At 52.6% G+C, this 23460-nt stretch overlaps 1 protein-coding gene across 4 annotated transcripts in view; it reads right to left on the bottom strand.

The window, feature by feature from the left end:
• Positions 1-2058: 2058 nt before the first annotated feature.
• The window catches only part of cyfip2 (cytoplasmic FMR1 interacting protein 2), a 47636-nt gene continuing 26234 nt past the window's right edge, over positions 2059-23460 (bottom strand). For all 4 annotated transcript variants that reach the window (XM_055642869.1, XM_055642871.1, XM_055642868.1 and 1 more), the window contains exons 17-32: positions 22890-23046; positions 21970-22066; positions 21309-21385; positions 18982-19090; positions 18482-18601; positions 17031-17230; positions 15250-15337; positions 14198-14341; positions 13701-13791; positions 11320-11450; positions 10307-10379; positions 8403-8497; positions 7363-7401; positions 6529-6767; positions 2612-2759; positions 2059-2278 (exon numbers count right to left, since the gene is read on the bottom strand). In XM_055642869.1, the coding sequence (XP_055498844.1) occupies positions 2111-2278; positions 2612-2759; positions 6529-6767; positions 7363-7401; positions 8403-8497; positions 10307-10379; positions 11320-11450; positions 13701-13791; positions 14198-14341; positions 15250-15337; positions 17031-17230; positions 18482-18601; positions 18982-19090; positions 21309-21385; positions 21970-22066; positions 22890-23046 (1976 nt within the window). In that variant the 3' untranslated portion in view covers positions 2059-2110. The remainder of the gene's footprint in view (positions 2279-2611; positions 2760-6528; positions 6768-7362; positions 7402-8402; positions 8498-10306; positions 10380-11319; positions 11451-13700; positions 13792-14197; positions 14342-15249; positions 15338-17030; positions 17231-18481; positions 18602-18981; positions 19091-21308; positions 21386-21969; positions 22067-22889; positions 23047-23460) is intronic.

The raw sequence follows: 23460 nt of genomic DNA, 5'->3' as shown, positions 1-23460 counted from the left end.
GCCGAATGGTCGCCAGTTGTGCTGAGTCACTCTGAGCTCGAATCCTCCCGGGATCCGTGGGTGAAGCAGGTGACCCAACCTTGGAGATTACATTCACCAAACACAGCAATCCTCTCCCAGCCAACGCCTTTCCCAAACTGTAGACACAAGGAACTGCAGGTGCCGGTGTATAAAACAAGACACGAAAGTGCTGGAGTAACTCAGTGGATAAGGTAGAATCAGTGGAAAAAATAGAGTGGTGACGCTTTGGTTCACTCATCCCTTCTCACCCAACCCACCCTGCCCTCCAGGCACTTTCCCCTGCAACCGCAGGAGATGCAACACCAGTTCCTATACCTCCTCCGTCACCTCCATCCAGGGCCCTCTGATCCGCGGTGACTGGAGAACTGGTTGTATAGAAACCCCCGGGGCTTAGGGAGGGGACTTTGAGATGCTGCCTGGCCCGCCGAATTACTCCATTACTTTGTGACCTCTCCCAAAGTGCCCAAACCCCCCCTCCCCCCCCATCACCGGCAACTACACATGGGATAATTGGGGGGTTCGGGGTACTTAAAACACATAATCAGACACCACGATATAGGCCGTTCGGCCCAACTAGTCTATGTTGACGAAGTTGTCTATGAGCTATGGTGAGGTGCTGCAGTGTGGGAGGGGCGGTACTACTGCTGATGACCAATAGACCCCCCCCCCCCCACCCACCCCAATGAAAGAGGTGGTCTGAAAGTGTGGGGGAGATGTAGTTATCGTAGCTCCAGGAACTTTCCCTGGGGGCAGCAGTGAGACTTTCCAATGCAGGCTGGATGTAAACAATGTGCGGCTGCACTTAGCTGACGCAGAGCTGGGCCACAGCCTAGTAACGTTGGAGCAGACTGCACAGGTGAACGGTAAACACGCACGGCTGCTTTTCCTGGCCTGGTCCGTTCCTCATCTTCACTCAGCGTCCACTTACGGCTCCCAACGTCTCACCGTGGACACCTCTGCTGCACCTTCATCTCCAACCACCTCCTCATCATTCAAGATGCCATGAAGCGAGAGATGGTGCAGAGAAGGTTAACGAGGATGTTGCCATGACTAGATTGTGCTGCTGCATTGCACCGTGCATGGGCTGGATGGTGCTGCTGCATGGGAGCTGCATTGCACTGTGCACGGGCTGGGTGCTGCTGCATGGGAGCTGTACGGCTGCACTTCACTGTGCACGGGCTGGGTGCTGCCGCATGGGAGCGGCATTGCACCGTACACGGGGCTGGGTGCTGCTGCATGTGAGCTGCATTGCACCATGCACGGGCTGGGTGCTGCTGCATGGGAGCTGTACGGCTGCACTTCACTGTGCACGGGCTGGGTGCTGCTGCATGGGAGCTGCATTGCACCGCACGCGGGGTTGGGTGCTGCTGCATGGGAGTTGCCCGGCTGCATTGCACCGTGCACGGGCTGGGTGCTGCTGCATGGGAGCTGCACGACTGCGAGCTCGCTGGCAGTTCCCGTACTAGGAGCCGTGCTCGTTCACACCGCAGCAGGGGGCGGCCCTGAAGCCGATTTGAATGCCGACACATGGAACTGCAGAAGCTGGTTACAAAAAAAGGACACAAAAACTCAATGGTCCAGTAGTTATAACGCGTTTACCAGCAGCGCGGGTTGGACAGCACATGGCGAACATTGACATATAGGCCGGGCCCGGCCGCGAACCCTCGCCCACCGCCGGCTGCGGGCCGGGCAAACAGTATCCCCGACCCCGGCATCACTCAGAGCAAAGACAGGAGCCGAGCCGCAACTATAACATCACGTTTTAAATTATAAGCTCACATTTCACACATTAATTAACTCGTTAAATCTCTCGCTTTTACAGCGCAACTCGATATTTTCTGGTTGCACTCGATAAATTATATATTATCTGTTTGAGACGTTTCCCTTGAAAGCGCCCGAGGGAGCGCCGCACTGTGGGAGGGGCAGTGAGGGAGCGCCGCACTGTGGGAGGGTCAGTGAGGGAGCGCCGCGCTGTGGGAGGGTCAGTGAGGGAGCGCCGCACTGTCAGTGAGGGAGCGCCGCACTGTGGGAGGGAGCGGTACTGAGGGAGCGCCGCACTGTGGGAGGGGCGATACTGAGGGAGCGCCGCTCAGCAAGTGGTCGCCAGCGACTGGTGGATGGGCGGCTGGAAACAGCGGACGTGCTCCACGGTCGAGCTCTCGTTCTCCACCGACTTGAGGTACTTGTTGAGCATGGCGAAGATCTCGTTGTTGAGGATCTGGTACTTCCTGATGCGATCTGCCATCTTCTTCAGGGACTGTGGGGAGAGTGAATCAACGGTCAGAGCCCGCAATCTGCCCCCACTCCACCCTCGCCACTCCATCTCGCCCTCCACTCTCGCCCTCCACCCTGACCTTATCTGAAGAAGATGTCCTGACCCGACAAGTCACCTATTCATGTTCTCCACAGATGCTGCCTGGCCCGCTGAGTTACACCCGCACTGTGCCTACTTTAAGACTTTATTCCTTGGAGCTGAGGAGCTGGAGGGGCGATCTTATAGAGGTGTGTAAAACCATGAGGGGAATAGACGTCCCATCCCAACCCCCCCCCCCCCCCCCCCCCCACCCACACCCCATGAGCCGGCGTTTACCACGTTCTTGATCATCTCATCCTTGCCGTCCTGCCGCTGCACCTTGAGCAGGTGATAGCAAAAGTCAAAGAGATCGAAGCGCCGCTGTTGCCCCAGTAACACCATGATGGAGCAGCCTGCCCAGTTCAGGCCGTCGCCGAAACACTGCCTGTGGGGCAGAATGAGAGGGGGAAGGGGGGGTAAGTTGAGGCAGGCACTATCACAACATTTAAAAGACATTTGACAGGTGTATGGGTAGGAAAGGTTTTAGGAAGATGTGAGCCAAGTACGTGGGACTTGCCCAGAATGCCAACTGGGTCGACATCGACAAGGAGGGGCCGAAGGGCCTGTCTCCGTGCTGTGCGGCACCGTGACTCTAGGACCGTGAGGGGCAGCGAGTAGACGTTGGCCTTGCAAGCAAGAGCCTAGTCTCGGACCCTCGCTGCTCCCACCCTTCTCCTCTCTCCTATCACTCCCCCATACCCTCACTCCCCCTCCCCCACCATCTCTTTCAGAGTTTACTTTAATTTACTTTAAACTAAATAGGGGGGGGGGGGGGAGGAGACAAATTGGAAATACGAGGATCGAGTTAAAGGGAAAGAGAGTATAGGAAAAGTTATGAAAGGCACCAGAATTAACGGGGCTGAAAACTCACGAAGGGATAAGAGAATATGACCAAGTGAAACGGGAATTGATGTGAAAGGTGAGGAGAGTAATGTAATAAAAGTATGACATATGAATGCACGAAGTGTAAGGAATAAAGTTGATGAGCTTGAGGCTCAGTTAGAAATTGGCAAGTATGATGTTATGGGCATTACAAAGACATGGCTGCAAGAGGGCCAGAACTGAATATTCAGGGGTATGCGTCCTATCGAAAAGACAGACAGGTGGGCAGAGGGGTTAGGGTAGCTCTGTTTTCAGTCCCTTGCGAGGGGTAACATAGAATCAGGAGATGTAGAGTCAGTATGGATAGAACTCAGGAATTGTAAGAGTAAAAAGACCTGAATGGGAATTATCTACAGGCCCCCAAAGAGTAGCCTGGATATAGGGTACAAGTTGAATGAAGAGTTAAAATTGGCATGTCGTAAAGGCAAGGTGGTTATGGGCAATTTCAACATGCAGGTAGACTGAGAAAATCAGGTTGGTGCTGGACCCCAAGAAAGGAAGTTTGTGAATTGCCTCCGAGATTAATTCTAAGAGCAGCTTGTGCTGGCATCTACCAGGGAGCAGGCAAATCTGGATTTAGTGTTGAATAATGAAGCGGATTTGATAAAGGAATTCGAGGTAAACGTGCCATTAGGAGGCAGTGACCATAATATGATAAGTCTTAATCTACAATTTGAGAGGGAGAAGGGAGAATCAGAAGTGTCAGTATTACAGTTGAGCAAAGGGGACTATGGAGCCATGAGGGAGGAGCTGGCCAAAGTTGACTGGAAAGATACCCTAGCAGGGATGACAGTGGAACAACAATGGCAGGTATTTCTGGGAATACTACAGAAGGTGCAGGATTCCAAAGAGGAAATAAGATTCTAAGGGGAGTAATAGGCAACTGCGGCTGACAAGGGAAGTCAAGGACAGTGTAAAAAATTAAGAGAATAAGTACAACATAGCAAAGATGAGAAGCCAGAGGATTGGGAAATGTTTAAAGAGCAACAGAAGATAACTAAAAAGGCATTATGGGGAGAAACGATGAGGTACGAAGGTAAGCTAGCCAAGATTATAAAGGAGGATAGTAAAAGCTTCTTTAGGTATGTGAAGAGGAAAAAATTAGTCAAGACCAAAGTTGGACCCTTGAAGACAGAAACAGGTTAATTTATGATGGGGAACAAGGAAATGGCAGATGAGTTGAACAGGTACTTTGGATCCGTCTTCACGAAGGAAGACACAAACAATCTCCCTGATATACTAGTACTAGTGCCCAGAGGAATCTGAATCTGAATCTAGGGTGATGGAGGAACTGAAGGAAACTCACATTAGGCAGGAAATTGTGTTGGATAGACTGATGGGACTGAAGGCTGATAAATCCCCAGAGCCTGATGGCCTGGTCAGGGTATTTAAGGAAGTGGCTCTAGAAATCGTGGACGCATTGGGGATCATTTTTCAATGTTCTATAGATTCAGGATCAGTTCCTGTGGATTGGATGGTAGCTAATGTTATCCCACTTTTTAAGAAAGGAGGGAGAGAGAAAACAGGGATTTATAGACCAGTTAGCCTGACATCGGTGGTGGGGAAGATGCTGGAGTCAATTATAAAAGATGAAATTGCGGCACATTTGGATAGCAGTAACAGGATCGGTCCAAGTCAGCATGGATTTCCGAAGGGGAAATCATGCTTGACTAATTTTCAGGAATTTTTTGAGGATGAAAGTTACATTTCCTGTAACTAGGAAAATGGACAGTGGAGAGCCACTGGATGTAGTGTACCTGGACTTTCAGAAAGCCTTTGATAAGGTCTGACATAGGAGATTAGTGTGCAAAATTAGAGCACATGGTATTGGGGGTAGGGTACTGACATGGATAGAAAATTGGTTGGCAGACAGGAAACAAAGAGTAGAGATTAACGGGTCCCTTTCAGAATGGCAGGCAGTGACCAATGGGGTACTGCAAAGCTCGGTGCTGCGACCACAGCTATTTACAATATACATTAATGAATTAGATGAAGGGATTAAAAGTAACATTAGCAAATTTGCAGATTACACAAAGCTGGGTGGCAGTGTGAACTGTGAGGAGGATGCTATGAGGATGCAGGGTGACTTGGACAGGTTGGGTGAATGGGCAGACGCATGGCAGATGCAGTTTAATGTGGATAAATGTGAGGTTATCCACTTTGGTGGCAAAAACAGGAAGGCAGATTATTATCTGAATGATGCCAAGTTGGGAAAAGGGGAAGTACAACGAGATCTGGGTGTACTTGATAATCAGTCACTGAAAGTAAGCATGCAGGTACAGCAGGCAGTGAAGAAAGCGAATCATAACAAGAGGAGTTGAGTATAAGAGCAAAGAAGTCCTTCTGCAGTTGTACAAGGCCCTAGTGAGACCACACCTGGAGTACTGTGTGCAACTTTCGTCTCCAAATTTGAGGAAGGACATTCTTGCTATTGAGGGAGTGCAGCGTAGGCTCACAAGGTTAATTCCCGGTATGGCGGGACTGTCAAATGTTGAAAGAATGGAGCGACTGGGCTTATATACACTGGAATTTAGAAGGATGAGAGTGGATCTTATTGAAACATATGATTATTAATGGAGTGGACACGCTAGAGGCAGGAAACATGTTTCCGATGTTGGGGGAGTCCAGAACCAGAGGCCACAGTTTAAGAATAAGGGGTAGGCCATTTAGAACGGAGATCAGGAAAAACTTTTTCATCCAGAGAGTTGTGAATCTGTGCAATTCTCTGCCTCAGAAGGCAGTGGAGGCCAATTCTCTGGATCCTTTCAAGAGAGAGTTAGATAAATTTCTTAAAGATAGCGGAGTCAACGGATATGGGGAGAAAGCTGGAACTGGGTACTGAGTGTGGATGATCAACTATGATCACTGTGAATGGCGGTGCTGGCTCGAAGGGCCGAAAGGCCTGCTCCTGCACCTATTGTCCATTGTCTTTCCCCTCCCCCTCTCTCGCCCCACTCTCCCACCCTCTCTCCTCACTGTTACCCCACTGCTATAAAAGCACTAAATGTGGCCGCCAAGGAACGCAGGGGCGATACAGACTAAGGGACTGTGGTAACGGTGAAATCGACAGAAGGATGGAGGGTTGGGTGTGTATGCGTGCTTTGTCTGTGTTTTTTATTTATTGCTTATCTTTATTATTTTACCGTGGATGTTTCGTTAGCTTTAGAAATGTTTGAATGCTGCACTGACTGGCTGACATTTTAAATTTCGTTGTACATGGCCCATGTTACAATGACAATAAAGAAACTATTCTATTCTATTCTATTACTCACTCTGCGGTGAACTCGTGTGTGCCCACAGGGATGCAGTACACAAACTGCATGGCACTCCAGAGACGGTGAAACTCCAGGCACTCATCCACATGCATGACGCCGTTAGTGGCGGGCGGCCCCTTCCACACGGGATCCTGCAGGTATGTGCGCACGCGTGTCAGGATCACCTCGAACATAGAGAGGCCGCAGCAGAGGCGCTCCTTGGTCAGCAGGTCGCCCTCCCGGGCAATGGCGATTTGCTGCAGGGAGACAGGAGTGGTGACTGGGCGGCTGGCTGGCTGGCTGGGGCAGGGGCCACCAGGGTGGACACACGGGCACTGGTCAGGGCACTCTCTCCAGGGCGGGCCAGGACCTCCGGTCAATCCCTCCCCCTCCCCCTCAACGTCCCGTACACTGGCAGCAACACCCCCCTACTACCCCCCTACCCCCCCCAACACCACTGCTGCAGCCCCCACCCACACCCACAAAGCCAGGTGGCCATTACTGCACATCCTCCACTACAACCCGTACCCTCAGTACAAAACCCTCCCCTAGTGACTGACCCCAGACACAGACCCTCACTGGGGAACAGGTCACACACACAGACACTCATTGGGGGACAGGTCACACACACAGACCCTCATTGGGGAATGGGTCCTCCCCCACACAGACCCTCACTGGGGGACCCCCCCCCACACACACACACACATACACACCCACACACACACACTCACAAGGGGACGAGTCCACACACATACCCACTGCCCTCCTCCCCCGGGGAAGGAGCAATCAGTCCCTGCCCAGCCAGCATGGAGGTAGTCTTGGTGAGTGGGCTGATGTGATGGAGTTACTTACACTGACTGGCAGGCAGTCTTCCCATGGCTGTGAGAGGTTCTGGGGGTGTAAAACAGGCTTTATTTAGGAGGCAAGCTCTTCAGTCACCCCTCTGCTGGCCAAGTGGCTCTGGCAACCGTCCGGCCAAGGGTCAGGGGCAAGCTGTGTCCGAGCTTGGGGAGCAGGGTCGCCATGGCAACTCCCCCATACCGCCACCCCTCCCCCAGACCTGCCTCGCACTGGGGCTACAACAACGACTTGCCTTTACACAGCAGCATCAACATCCCAGAGTGACCTCCCTCCACCCCCTCCCGAACAAGGACTGCACGTGGATACGGATCAAGGTGTGAGGAGGGCCAGAGCCCTGTCACAAGGGGGGGGGGGGGGGGGGGGGCTTCATGGAGCGAATTGGAAGGGGAGAGAGCAGGAGGAGGTGTGAGAAGGAGGGTAGGAGCTGAGAAGTGGAAGGAGGGAAATCAAGGCAGCTTGTCAAAGTCCAGAGTGTCTGATCTAGTACCGGACAGAGGTTGATCGGTGTGAGGGGTGTGTGTGGGACTGTCCCCTAGTGACGGTGTGTCTGAGTGAGAGACCCAGTGGGGGGGTCAGTAGGTGTGTGGGATGTTTTACAGTATTAACGTTCATCTCAAGGACATGCCCTGGGGATTGGCATGGCTGTGGGATGGGCAGGGGCTGGGGGACAGCCAGAGGAGGGGGGTGGGCAGGTTGAGCGTGGGGCCGGTTACCGTGGCTACCGCCAGCGATTAATTGGGGGAGGAAGTGGGTGGGGGGGGTGAGAGAGGGATGGGAAGGTGGCCATGGAGGAGGGGAAGAGTGGAGGTGGAGCCAGGAGTAGGGAGAAGGGGACTGGGGGGGGAGGGAGGGAGGGGCAGTGGGGAGCAGGTGGCCAGAATGGGGAAGGGGAGGGGAGTTGTTGCGGGTGCAGCTGGGAGGGGGGATCTGTGCAGGGGGAGGGGTGCAGTGGGGGGAGGAGGGGTGCAGCAGGGAGGCAAAGGGGTGCAACTGGGAGGTGGAGGAGTGCAGCCGGAAGGTGCCTCCCTTACCTGAGGTGTCCCCAGCCTCTCGATGAGGGGCACGAGGTGCAGGGGTGCGTACTTTGCCTCCAGCCGCTTCATCCTCACCTCCAGCCGCTCCCCCTCTGCAGACAAGACACAGGGTGAGGCCCCAGCATCACCCACGCCGACACCCCCATCCCTCCCTGGGAATCTGCTCCCCACCCCCACATCCCTGCTCCTTGGGGGTCCCACAGCCTTCACTCTCCTCCCAGACCCAGGCACAGTTGAACCGCCCACCTGCCCAGATCCCTGTCTCCACCCCCCAGTTTATTACAGACCAGACTCCCCACCACCAACTCCATGTACTCCACCTGGAGACAGGGGGATGGGATGTTGTTGGTGCAGAAATCATCAGTTATATGGAGAAAACTTGTTTGACAGAAGTGTGAACTCTTTCACACCCACAGGCAGATGTTCACTTGCACCTCCTCCAACCTCATCCGTTGTTCAAGATGTGGACTCTCCAAGATCTGCGAGACCAAACGTAGACTGGGCGATCGTTTCGCTGAACGTACCTTGGCTCAGTCCACCTGGACCTACCTGATCTCCCAGTAAAAAACACTTTAATTCCCCTTCCCATTCCCACACTGTTCTTTCTATCCTAGGCCTCCTCCATTGTTAGTGTGAGGCCAAACACAACTTGGAGGAACAGCATCTCATATTTCGCTTGGGCAGCTTTCAGCCCTGTGGTATGAATATTGATTTATCTGACTTCCAGTAACCCCTGCATTCTCTCTCTCCATCCCTCCCCAACACAAGTCGTACCAGCTCCAAAGTTACCAAGTCTCATTGTCTGCACTCATTCTCACCTGTTTTTGTTACTTTTTCCCATATCTTTCATTCATTTCTTCTCTATCACTCTACATCACAGTCTATATCTCTCATTTCTCTTTCCCCTGACTCTCAGTCTGAAGAAGGGTCTCACCTATTCTTTTTCTCCAGAGATGCTGTCTGACGCGCTGAGTTACTCCAGCTTTTTGGGTCTGCAAACTGCTGGAGTCTCTCAGCAGGTCAGGAAGCATCTCTGGACAACGTTTCTAGTCTGAATTCAGACGGGGTTACTCCAATACTTGTGTTTTGTTGGAGCCAGTCTCTCCACACATGGACATACAAATGCATACACATGCAAACACATAGAAACATAGAAAATAGGTGCAGGAGTAGGCCATTCGGCCCTTCGAGCCTGCACTGCCATTCAATATGATCATGGCTGATCATCCAACTCAGTATCCTGTACCTGCCTTCTCTCCATACCCCCTGATCCCTTTAGCCACAAGGGCCACATCTAACTCCCTCTTGAATATAGCCAATGAACTGGCCTCGACCACATTCTGTGGCAGAGAATTCCAGAGATTTACAGACACTCTCTGTGTAAAAAATGTTTTTCTCATCTCAGTCCTAAAAGATTTCCCCTTTATCCTTAAACTGTGACCCCTTGTTCTGGACTTCCCCAACATCGGGAACAATCTTCCTGCATCTAGACTATCCAACCCCTTAAGAATGTTGTAAGTTTCTATAAGCTCCCCCCTCAATCTTCTAAATTCCAGTGAGTACAAGCCAAGTCTATCCAGTCTTTCTTCATATGAAAGTCCTGACATCCCAGGAGTCAGTCTGGTGAACCTTCTCTGTACTCCCTCTATGGCATGAATGTCCTTCCTCAGATTAGGAGACCAAAACTGTACGCAATACTCCAGGTGTGGTCTCACCAAGACCCTGTACAACACGTATACACGCAGGTGCCACTGGTGCATACATACACATGTATACACACACACTCAGAGCCACACAGTGCCGCAGACATGAACACAGACCTACGCACACGCTCCCACACACACTTCCACACACGCTGCCGGACACGCTACCCATGGTGGGGTCGATAGCAAACAGCTGACCTTTGATGTAGACCCTGGGTAGAATATTCTGGAAGGGGGCTGCATGCAGAAGATCACAAACTTCCTCTTGAGACTGTGAATGAGACAAATGGATGTTACGTTACAACTGCACATAACCCTGGTCAGACTGCACTTTTCTTTACAGTTTTTAAAAAGTTATTTACGGATACAAAATTACATTGAAAACACCGACTGCATGTTGCCATGACCCACGCATGATCAGCAGCAAACTGGCCAAGAGATTTCGACTTTTAGACTTTAGAGATACAGCTTGGAAACAGGCCCTTCAGTCCACTGAGTCCACGCGGATCAGCGATCACCCCGTACACCAACACTATCCTACACACTAGGGGCAATTTACAGAGGCCAATGAACCTCCAGACTCGCACGTCTTTGGAGTGTGAGAGGAAACTGGAGCAGCAGTAGAAAACCCACGCAGTCACAGGGAGAACATGCAAACTACATAGACAGCCCTTGTAATCAGAATTGTATTCGGGTCTCTGGGCACCGTGAGCAGCAGCTCTACCGCTGCACCACTGTGCCGCCCAGATCTCCCATGCGACCCACCTCCCTCCACATGGGATGCCCAAAGACCAACAGAGTGGAGTAGCCCCAACACATTCCCGTGTGCACGTGGTTACACAGACTCCTCCCGACCTCAGGAGGATGAGTCCGGGAACCGACTCACCAAGCAGTGCATGGTACAGCTCTGTGCAACACTCTCCACCCAAGGTCCCTGATGTAAAGGGGAAGGACACTCATGTATAGAGACCACCACAGGTGCCTAAACTGCCTCAGCATCCCTGGACCTGGAGCATTGTGTGCAGTTCAGGTCACTACATTATGGGCTGGGCTGGGGAGGATGTAGAAGAGATCCTCCAGGACCTTGCCTGGATTGGAGTCTAGTTATGAGGAGAGATCGGATGGGTTGGGCTTGTTGTCACTTGTGTGAGGGGAACTAAGGGGGGTCCTGATATAATTACGTGGGGAGGGGATGGGTCGGACCACCTTACCAAGGCCTGCTCAATGAGCAGGCAGAAGAGGATGGCGTTGCCCACCTCCCTCAGACTCTGAAACACGTCCGTTTTCAGCTCCGCGTACTCAATGATGTCCTTCAGCTGGTGGTGGAAGAACTCCAGGATCCCTGCACAGAGGACAGAGGTCACCACCCCTCACACCGATCAACCTTCCCGCCATCCCCGACCTATCACACTGACCTCGGACATTCCACCACCCCATCACCCAAACCCTGACCCCTGAGTCTGTGCATCTCACACCAACCCATGATCCCATCTTTTCTCGTGGAGTCATTCATAAGGACGTTAATAATTTCATACGTTCTCGGAGCAGAATTAGGCCATTCGGCCCATCAAGAATCAAGAACATCTCAATCTCCACCTTAACCTTCCGTGGCAATTAATTCCACCATCCTGCTCGAGGGTCTGAGCTACAGGGTGAGGTTGGGCAGGCTAGGACTTTATTCTTTGGAGCACAGGAGGATGAGGGGTGGTCTTATAGAGATGTACAAAATCATGAGAGGAATAGATTGGGTACATGCACAGTCTTTTGCCCAAAGTAGGGAAACCAAGAACCAGAGGACATAGGTGTAAAGTGATGTGATTTAATAGGAACCTGAGTGGCAAAGAAAGGTGGGTAACTGGAACGAGCTGCCAGAGGAGGTAGTTGAGGCAAGCACAGAAGTTTGAAAGCGCACTCAGAAACAGCTTCTTCCACTCTGTTATCAGACTTCTGAATGGTCCTTCCATAAGCTAGGGTACTATACGTTCACCTCTACCCCATTGCAGACATTGGAATTAGTGTCTGGAACAGATGCGCTACAATGCTGAGAACTATATTCTGCATTCTGTATCTTCCTCTTTGCTCTACCTATTGTACGAGTTTGGCTTGATTGTATTTATGCATGGTATTATCTGATCTGATTGGAAAGCATGCAAAACAAAGCTTGTCACTGTATCTTGGTGCACGTGACAACAATAAACCTAATACTAACACATTTGAGCCGGTACATGGATAGGAAATATTTAGAGGGATATGGGCCAAATACAGGCAGGTGGGACAGTGTGGGTGGGGCATCTTGGTTGGTGTTGACGAATTGGGCTGAAGGGCCTGTTCCTGAGCACTTTGACTCTGTCCTGTCACTATGCTGGAATAAAGTGGGGACACGTCATACTGGGGCTGATCCCATATCATGTTGAGGCCATTCCTGAGGCAGGGGGATAGGAGGGCACTGACTCACCGAGCAAGGGGACCAGGTGCCTTCTGGCCGGGCCAGGAGATGTTGCTGGGGAGAGTTCAGAGGAGTCAGCGGGGACGACTATCAGAGTATACAGTGCGTATGGATCAGCTACAGGAACGGGCAGAGAAATGGCAGATGGAATTTAATCCAAGTGAGTGTGAGATGTTGCTCCTTGGGAGGTTGAATGTAAGGGGAAATTAATGGGGACCCTTAACAGCATTGATGTGCAGAGGGATCTTGAAGTCCAAGTCCCTAACTCCCTGAAAGCGGCAAGACAAGTAGATAGAGCGGGAAAGAAGGCGTGCCTTATGTTTGCCTTCATCTGTTGGGACAAACTGTCAAACTGTGCAACTCCTCCCCCTTCTGTTGTGGGGTATACTGACTCCCCCCCCCCCCCCCCCCCCCCCCAGATCTTTGCACATCCACATTCCTTTCCACTAGTCACTTTAATTTCATGTATCATGTGTTTTATGACTGTTGGCAGATCAATTTCCGTCCTGGGATAAATAGAGTATAAGGGTCGGGAAGCAACTCCATAGGACGTTTGGCTGCATTCGAAGTATTGGGTGCAGTTCTGGTCGCCCCATAAGAGGAAGGATGTGGAGGCTTTGGAGAGGGTGCAGAGGAGGGTTACCAGAATGCAGCCTGGATTAGAGGGTGTTGGCTATAAAGAGGTTTGACAGGCTTTTATTGTTTTCTCCGGAGTGTCAGAGACTGAAGGGAGACTCGAAGTATATAAAATGATGAGAGGCATAGATAGGGTAGACAGTCAGAACCTTACAGTAAGAAATATCAAATGCTAGAGGGCATAGGTTTAAGATGAGAGGGGCAATGTTTAAAGATTGAGGCAAGTTATTTTTACCGATGTTGGTGGGAGCCTGAAATGTGTTGCCAGGGATTGCGATGGAGACAGATATGATAGTGGTGTTTATGAGGCTTGTAGATAGGCACATGGATATGGATCACATTGCAAAGAGATAAGAGTTGGTCTTGCCTTCACGCTTGGCACAGATATTGTGGTCTGAAGGGCGTGTTCCTGTGCTGTACTGTTCTATGTTGTGTGGATGTAGGGAAAGGGCAGGTGGGGAAGGGCTGAAGGGCCAGGTGCGGACCCACCCCCCGGCCACTCCCACTCACCTGGCGAGCCGTACTCGTGGCGGGGCAGGCGGCAGATCTTTGGCATCACCTCGATCAAGGTCTTCACGTACTGCAGGATGGTGCCCTGGAGCTGTGCAATGGGCAGAGTGTCAGCCCAAACCCCTACCCCCCTCGTTACTCATTCCTCCCCCTCCCCCCCACCCTGCACCACCTCCAATGGGCAATTGGCAGAGGCATCAACCCGGCCCGTACGCCCCTCCTTCCCCCACCATCCCCCCCCCTACCCCCCCCCCCCCCACCCTGCGCCACCTCCAATGTAAATGTAAACCAGCGGGTATTTCGTCTGTCTCCACCACCTCCTGACCCACCTCCATCCTCCCAACCTTTGACCCACCTGATCATCCCCCCCCCCCCACATATTGCCCCCACAGTTACACCCTCACCACCGCTCTCTCCGTCACCTCCCTCCATCCTCCCCCCTCCCTGGGACCACCGTTATCCCACTTGCTCCATACTTTTCCTTCCGCATTACCTACCAGGCTCTTGACGATCTTCAGCAGCTCCTCCATGACCACAGCGATACCCTGGTACCCCAGAAGCCGACAGATGGTCTTGAAGTGGGGGGGGCCCACAAAGTTGCGGAAGACGCTGTAGATGTGGGTGAAGGCGATGTTGAGGGGCTGTGGGGGCAAGGTCAGGGGTCAGCGGGAGGAGGAACCTGACGTGGTGCCCAGAGGCTCACAACACTGCCACACACAGAGTACTGGAGTAACTCAGCGGGTCAGGCCGCATCTCTGGAGAACATGGACATGTGACGTTTCAGGTCAAGACCCTTCACCAGATTGATTGTGGCAGCAGGAATCACAGGGTGCAGAGATAGATAGAGAGAGAGAGGGTCTCCTCTGGCTCAGGAACATCATGGGCAGATGTTTCCTGTCGCTTTAGAGATACTGCATGGAAACAGGCCCTTCGGCCTACCGAGCCCACACCGACCAGAGAGCACCCCGTATACTAGCACTATCCTACACACTAGGGACAACTTATAACTTGCAGAAGCCAATTAACCTACAAACTTGCACGTCTTTGAAGTGTGGGAGGAAACAGGAGCATTCAGAAGAAATGGACACGCTCACAGTGAGAGAACGTACAAACTTTGTACAGACAACACCCGTAGTCAGGATTGAAGCCAGGTGTGTGGTGCTGTGAGGAAGCAACTCTACCACTCTGCCACCCGGTGTAGACATATAGCACAAAAACAGGCCCTTCGGCCCACTGTTCCCATGCTAACCTTTCCGGACATGCACTAATCACGGTTGCCCACACCAGGTTCATATCCCACCACACTATGATTCTTCCACCACTCTATGTCCCTGACACAAGCTACACTGACACAGGATGGAGGTCCCAGAAGACCACTGCTGGGCCACGGGTCCCCCCACCCCTGGGGGAGGTGCATCTCCCTCTGTGTTGCCCGCCACACACGCAACGCTCTGATGAACCATCAGGATTGGGACATGTGTTGGACAGTGACAGGTCAACAGGACACCAGCCCCACTGACACCAGCAACAACCTGTGCCCTCCACTCACCTTGGAGCCGTACAGGTAGTAGGGCTGGACGCTAGCCGGCTTGTCCCGCTGCGGCTCATCCGTGAAGGGAATGGCAGTGCGGACAAACCTGGCCACACACATGGCAACAACGAGGTCCGTGATCACCAGCAGAGAGAGACAGAGAGAGAGAGGAATCACAGGGTTAATGTCACACACTCCTGGGAATCAGGCACAGAGTGAGCCCCCTACATCATCCCATCGCACACTCCCAGGATCACTGGACTCTAAAGACTTTCTTTGTTTTTTAAATGGCTTTAATTTGTGAGGAATTTGAGTGTGTCGAGAGTCATAGGAGCGGCAGAGGCTGGCGGATTGCCAAGGGTGCTTGGAAACGTGGGACCTGAGATTTGGATCAATGTTGTGGTTGTTTACATTGAAAACTTCCCTCCCATTTCAATTCACCCAGCCCAGGTCAGCTGCATTTTGGATTCCCACTGAAGCTGGAGGCAAGCACAGTTGCAAAGCACTGGACCTGGCAAAGAAGCCTTCAGAAGCTGCAACTTCAACGAGGAAGATCGGCACGAACATTCCTTGTTCATCTGGAGAATACTGCTTTTGTTGTTTTTCTGGACTCTCCTTAATGAGACCGTTCATTAAATGTTGGAGCAACAGCAGTAGGATTTTAATTTAATAACATTTATCGAGCCACTGCTCAAATATGGCGACCACTCAGAGCTACGCAACTCCTGAGCCTCCACCATTGTTTAAGTTGATGGGGAGTAAATATGGAGTTATAACAAATTTACAAAATAACCTCACTTTGGAGGCCATCGCAGCCTTGGAGGTCAGTCATAGTTTTCATAGAAAAATCTGAACAGGTGGTAGCCAGACATAAAAACGGTTTTTATCCACGAGTAGTTGCTCTACTCAACAGCCAAAAATTTGTAGCCTCCCTTTGATCTGGTATTTCAGTGGTTCACATGCTTGATCAATGGTGTTTTATCATTCATGTCTTATTATTATTTAATGTTTAGTGTTTTACGAGTCATTCGTAACTGTCACTGTATGTCATGTGGGCGGAGCACCAAGGCATATTCCTTGTATGTGAATACTTGGCCAATAAACCTACTTACTCAAGGAGGCTGCTCCTCAAGTTGTGGCTGCATTTCAGTCTGACACTTGTGAATGTTTGCAAACTGCTAATTGGAAGTATTGATCCTTTCCAGTATTTCGTAACTGTGATTGTGTAAACTGACTAACCACTGGGATCTGTTGATTCACAGCAACAGTAGAAAGATTTTGATTTATAAAGTATTGCTAACGTCTGATGAGCCGCTGTTGATATTTGGTCACGGTACAGAGGGGGGATGGGGGGAACGCTTGCTGGGGGAGGATTTTCCCTGTCGGTTTGCTCTCATGGTGACCATTCGCGGGTCCAGGCTGCGGACAGTCGAGGGTGCTGCCCGAGTCGACTGCCTGTCCCTCTTCCGGGCCTACATCCGTGCCTGCGTGTTCCCTGGAGAGGGAAGACTCGGTGTCTACGGGCACTTTGGAGACCTTCTGTGAACGCTGGTCGCCACGGGAGGCCGAGTGTACAGCAGATGAGAATGACGTTATTTTAAAATTGATGACTGGTGTTTAGTAAACTGCCAGATGGGGCAGTTTTGATCGTGTTATGTATGTTTGTTTTTGTTTTCTGAATAAAAGTATTTGTATAATTTAAAAAATTAAAATAAAAAAGTGATGAGGGACAGAGTGCAGCTCCCTCTGTCCCGTCACACATTCCAGGGGCAGGGCAGGGACAGACTTGGGCCACTGACCGGTTGGTGGAGCCGTTGTAACAGTAATTGGGAAGGAAATCAAAGTTGAGTTCCCAGAAGACGTGGAGCGTGATTCGTCCATAGGGAGCAGAGACGTTGTGGTTGGCCTCGCGGAACATGGCATCAAAGCTGTCCAGCGTCATGTGTTTGGAGAGCAGGCGGTGGGTCAGGCGGTTCACCTCAAACAGCCACTCCAGCTCCTGTAGGGGTACAGAGTTACAGCTGCATTGCCTCACAATCCCTGCCCCAACACTCCCTGCCTCCCCCCCCCACCACCCCCCCCCACTCCCTCCCCCTCAACCCACCCTCCCTCCCCCCCCCCACCACCCTCCCCCCCCCCCCCCCCCCCCCTCCCTCCCCCCCCCCCTCCCCCCCCCCCCCCCCCACCACCCTATTACACTCCCTCCCCCCCCCCCCAACCCCACCACTCCCTCCTCCCCTCCCCCAACCCCACCCACCACTCCCTCCTACTTGACCCCACCCACCACTCCCCTCCCCCTCAATCCAACACTCCCTGCCTCCCCCCCAACCCCCCCACCCACCACTCCCTCCTACTTGACCCCACCCACCACTCCCTCCCCCTCAACCCACCACTCCCTGCCTCCCCCCCCACCACTCCCTCCTCCCTAACCCCACCCACCACTCCCTCCCCCTCAACCCAACACTCCCTGCCTCCCCCCCCCAAACCCGACCCACCACTCCCTCCCCTCCTGCTCCCTCCCCAATCCCCCCACCCCCCGCTCCCTCTCCGCCTCTCCCGCCCCCCAATCCCTCGCATCACACCCCCACCCCGCTCCCTCCCCCTCTGATCTTTCCCCAGGGCCTATCTGCTTGAACAATTGAGTAAATGGAATTGAAGCACACCGCATGGAAACAGTCCACACCTACCATCAATCACCCATTTGGTGCAATTTACAATTAACCTATAAACTCGCGTGTCTATGGGACATGGGAGGAAATGACCCAAAGATCGAGAGGAAACCCATGCGGTCACAGGGAAAACATGCAAACTCCACACAGACAGCACCCGAGATCAGGATCGAACCCAGGCCTCTGGAGCTGCGAGGCAGTGGCTCAACACACTGTGTTTATCTATGCTTGTGGATCCCTCCAATTATCAAGCCGGCAACTCTTGTTAGCCGTTAAATTTAATACACAGTAGGTGGTGGGTACATGGAACAAACTGCCAAAGGAGGTCGTTGAGGCAGGTGCTAAAACAGCATTTAAAAGACTTCGGACAGGAACATGGATGATAGGATAGATTTAGAGGGATATGGGCCAAATGTGGGCAGGTGGGACTAGTGTAGATGGGGCATCTTGGTTAGCGTTAGTAGGTTGGCCCAACCTGTTCGCTATGCTGTATAACCGCGTCGCACACTGTGAGATGGGCAGTTTGGTGGCTGGAACTGCGGTCAGTCAGCGGCACGAGGGTGAGGATCCCGACTCCTTACCACCACAGAGGTGAGGTCTTCACTCTCGAAGCGACTGATGGCGTGATCCAGGGACTTGTACATGGCGGCTGAGATACGCTGCGTGATCAAGCGGTTCAGGTCGATGGACCGGCCCAGGAGCTGTAGAGGCAGCGGCAGATCAACCCCAGACCCTCACCCACTCTGGGTTCCTCCCCTCTCTGCCCCCCCCCCCCCTCACCCCTCCCCCCCCCCCCCCCCCCCCCCTCCCCCCCAACATAGAGGCAGCGGCAGATCAACCCCAGACCCTCACCCACTGGGTTCCTCCCCTCTGCCCCCCCCCCACCCTCACCCACCCCTCCCCATTATCCTCCAATACCCCCCCCCCCATCCCCAAAACCCCCTCACCCCTTGCCCTGGGGCATCCTGGCCCCCACCGCATACCTAGCACTCTCCCACCCCTCAGCAACTTGGCCCGACCCCTCGCCCTCGCCCCTCCCCCACCATCCCATCCTTCTCCTCACCCCTCCCTTTGCCCGCACCTGTACGTGCCGTTGTTTCAGCAGGGTCTCGTAGCGGTTGGAGGGGGGGTAGGGGATGATCACTCCGTAGTTCTTGCACTCGGCCCGGAACCTCTTATCCAACAGCACGCTGTGAAGAGAGAGCCGCTGTCATCGAGTCCGAGACTGACCCGACCTTGTGGCCCAACGCACCCGCGCCAACCAACATTCCCCATCTACACTAGTCTACCCGAAACGTTGCCCATTCCTTCTCTCCAGAGATAGTGCCTCACCCGCTGAGTTACTCCAGCATTTTGTGTCTCCCATCTACACGTCCCATCTACACTAGTCCCATCTACACCAGTCCCATTTACACCTGTCCCATCTACACCAGTCCCATCTACACCAGTCCCATCTACACCAGTCCCATCTACACCAGTCCCATTTACACCTCTCCCATCTACACCAGTGCCATCTACACCAGTCCCATCTGCACCAGTCCCATTTACACCTCTCCCATCTACACCAGTGCCATCTACACCAGTCCCATCTCCACCAGTCCCATTTACACCTCTCCCATCTACACCAGTGCCATCTACACCAGTCCCATCTGCACCAGTCCCATTTACACCTCTCCCATCTACACCAGTGCCATCTACACCAGTCCCATCTGCACCAGTCCCATTTACACCTCTCCCATCTACACCAGTGCCATCTACACCAGTCCCATCTACACCAGTCTCATCTACACCAGTCCCATCTACACGTCCCATCTACACTAGTCCCATCTACACCTGTCCCATCTACACCGGTCCCATCTACACCGGTCCCATCTACACCAGTCCCATTTACACCTCTCCCATCTACACCAGTGCCATCTACACCAGTCCCATCTACACCAGTCCCATCTACACCAGTCCCATCTACACCAGTCCCATCTACACCAGTCCCATCTACACCAGTCCCATCTACACCAGTCCCATCTACACCAGTCCCATCTACAACGGTCCCATCTACAACGGTCCCATCTACACCGGTCCCATCTACACCAGTCCCATCTCTCTACACCAGTCCCATCTACAACAGTCCCATCTACACTAGATGTGCACTTTGCTCCCGACTTCCCCTCCATCTCCAACAGATGCACTCTAGGAAGCATCCTGACATTGCACAAAAGCTCGGTACGGCAATTCCAATGCACAGGAACGCAAGAGGCTGCAGAGAGAGGTGGACTGCCCGGGCCATCCCAGGTCCACCCACCCCTCCATCCAAACATCTACACCAGGTGCTGCATCTACCATCAAGGATCTCCGGGCCGCGTCCTCTTCTCACTGCTACCATCGGGCAGGAGGTACAGAAGCCTGAAGTCACACACCACCAGGTTCAGGAACCGACCCGCACAACTCTAATCCTACCTCAGTAATAGAGCACTACTGACCACCTCTTGCACTCCGGGGACCTGTATGAATTTTGAATTGTGTTTTTGCAGTCTTCATTCTTTAAGAAATGACATGCGATTTATGTGTGATTCACTACAATGAATGTGTCTGTCTGTCTATACGTGTGATGCTACTGCAAGCAAATCTCTCACTGTAGCTGTACTTCACTATGCTCATGCAGATGACAATAAATCTGACCTCGAACCTGAAACTAGCCGCACCCTTGAGCAACAACACAATGGTTGAGACATCGAACAGCACTGCTCAGGAACAGGCAGCTCAGTGGTTCAGCGGTCGTGTTGCTCCCTCACAGTGTCATAGACTGGGGTTCGATCCTGACTATGGGTGCTTTCTGTATGGAGTTTGTACGTTCTCTCTGTGACCTGGGTGGGCTTTCTCTGGGACCTCTGGTTTCCACACACACTCCAAAGACGTACAGGTTTGCAGGTTAATTGTCTTGGTATAATTGCAAATTGTCTCTAGTGTGTAGTATAATGTTAGTGTACGGCAATCGCTGGTTGGCGCGGACTCGATGGGCTGAAGGGCCTGCTTCCGCTCTCCATCTATTAACTAAACCCAACATACTCTTCAGCCCAAATTGGCTGCGCCGAGCATGTCAAGACCAACTCTTATCTGCCTGTAGATGAACCATATCTCTTCATTCCCTGCATATCCATATACTTATCCAAAAGTCTCTAAAACACCACTAATATATCTGCCTCCACCACCATCCCCGGCAGCACACTGAGTAGGATAGGCAAATGGTCAGCATGGATCTGGTGGGCTGAATAGCCTGTTTTTGTGCCGTGCCACCATCTGAGCTGAGGAGCTGGCACAGTCTCAATGGGGGCAAGTTGTCTCTAGAGATGATGCTCCCGTTTTCATGGAGGTTGTTGATGGGGTTGGAAGCTGCAGATCTGGGTCACTAACCTGCCAGCCATAGCCTTGTAGTAAGCGAAGATCTGATCGGCCAACTTGTAAACAAACTGATCAAAGCACAGGTTCACCTAGGGCACAAAGCAAGAGGATCAGGACCAGGGGCATCTGCTGCTGCCGCCACCCCACGCCCACCTTCACAGGGAGCAAGGGCAGCTCAGTCTCTTGTGAACCCACACTGTTACCCCAGGGGTCTGGTCTCCCCCGTGGCCCCTCACCATTACCCTAGGGGTCTAGTCTCCGCTGTTGCCCCACAGATGATGGTTGATGGTTCAATGGTTCTTTATTATCATGGGTACCAAAGTACAGCGACATTCATTTCAGATCAGTAAGATTACTGCCATCTGATGTCCACTTTGCTCCCAAGGCTTCAAGGCAGGACATCCCAATAGCAAATTGTTGCTGAGGTCCCCCGCATTGAGTTGCACCTTTGCCTAGAGATAGCAGGACCAGCCCGGGATGTCCCAGCTTGGAGAGGGGGTGGAGGGAAGTCAGTGCTGAGCTGCCCCTGGAGAGAGAGAGCGAGTTGGGGACATGATGTCCCCACGACTGCCAGGCTGGCTGATGGGGTGAGGGAGTGGTGATGGTCGGCTGGTCACGTCTGCCCTCTCTCTCCCTGCCGTCTCCCAGGGACCCGCGCGGGGAGATCTCTCACCTCCGCTTCAATCTCATCGTACAGGAACTGCTTCTTGAACTTGGTCAGGGTGTAGTAGGCACTGTCGTTGTACAGGTCCAGTGGGTACAGCACGTATCTGAAAACCACAACACATCAAAGGCTCAACATGGCGCTGGCAAACATGGTGTCTGTGGTGGATCTTGGCCAGGTTAGAGGCGATGGGCCGAAGGGCCTGTGGCTGTGCTGTGTGACTACCTCAGCCACATCATGGTTGGCCTGGATGCGATGGTCCAAAGGGCCAACCATGATGCCCCAACTACACTAGTTCCACCTGGGCCCATATCCCTCTAAACATTTCCTATCCGTTTACCAGTCTATAATGTTCTAATGTTTAATATAAATCTATACAAATGCTATATGGTGTGAAGAAGGGTCCCGACTTGAAACAACACCAATGCATGTTCTCCGGACATGCTGCCTGACCCATTGAGTTTCTCCAGCACGTTGTGTCTATCTTTTAAATACTGTTATAGTTCAACTAATACCTCAACTACCTCCTCTGGCAGCTCAATCCATATACCCACAGCCTCTATGTAAAAAGTTGCCCCTCAGATTCCTATTAAATCTTTCCCCTTTCTCCTTAAACCTCTGTCCTCTGGATCTTGATTCCCCTACACTGGGTAAAAGACTGCATTCACCCCATCTATTCCTCTCATGATTTTATACTTCTCGATAAGATTAGCGGTCATGCTGAGTTCCAAGGAATAAAGTTCTAGGCTGCTCAACCTCTCCCAGTAGCTCAGGCCCTCGAGTCCTGACAACATCCTTGCAAATCGTCTCTGCACTCTTTCCAGCTTGACGACATCTTTCCTATACCAGGGTTACCAAATCTGAAGACAATACTCAATATGTGGTCTCACCTATGCCTTGTACAACTGTAACATGACCTCCCAACTTACTCCATCATGGAGGGTTCCTTGGTCTCCAGGATGTGGTCGGTCAGGATCCAAGGCATGGACATCTCGATGGGGAACTGGATGCGGCGACCCATGGTCAACTCCAGGAAGAACTCTCGGAACCAGAGCTGGGACAGGTCACAGCACTGCTGGAGGGACTCTGCAGGTACAGCAGTGCATCAGGAATGGTCACTGCGCTACACAGGCAGGGCATTGAATCACCCACTTCTCACCTCCCCCATCGACTCCCCACCCAACGCACCCCTCCCAACGACACTCCCCCCAATCACCCACTTCCCCTACCCCACCACACCCACCCACACTCCCCCCATCACCCTCCCCCACCACACCCCTCCCACCGACACTCCCCCCATCACCCACTCCCCCCACCACACCCCTCCCACCCCACACTCCCCCCATCACCCACTCCCCCCACCACACCCCTCCCACCCACACTCCCCCCCATCACCCCCACTACCCCCACCCACCCCCCCCACTGACACTCATACCCATCACCCACTCCCCCACCACACCTATCCCACCCACACTCCCCCCACCCCACCACACCCACACT

The sequence above is a fragment of the Leucoraja erinacea genome, chromosome 11 (genome assembly GCF_028641065.1).
Source record: "Leucoraja erinacea ecotype New England chromosome 11, Leri_hhj_1, whole genome shotgun sequence".
In the NCBI taxonomy this organism is placed as follows: Eukaryota; Metazoa; Chordata; class Chondrichthyes; order Rajiformes; family Rajidae; genus Leucoraja; species Leucoraja erinaceus.
The sequence above is the reverse complement of the archived record's forward strand: the minus strand, read 5'-3'. Positions and strand labels throughout refer to the sequence as shown.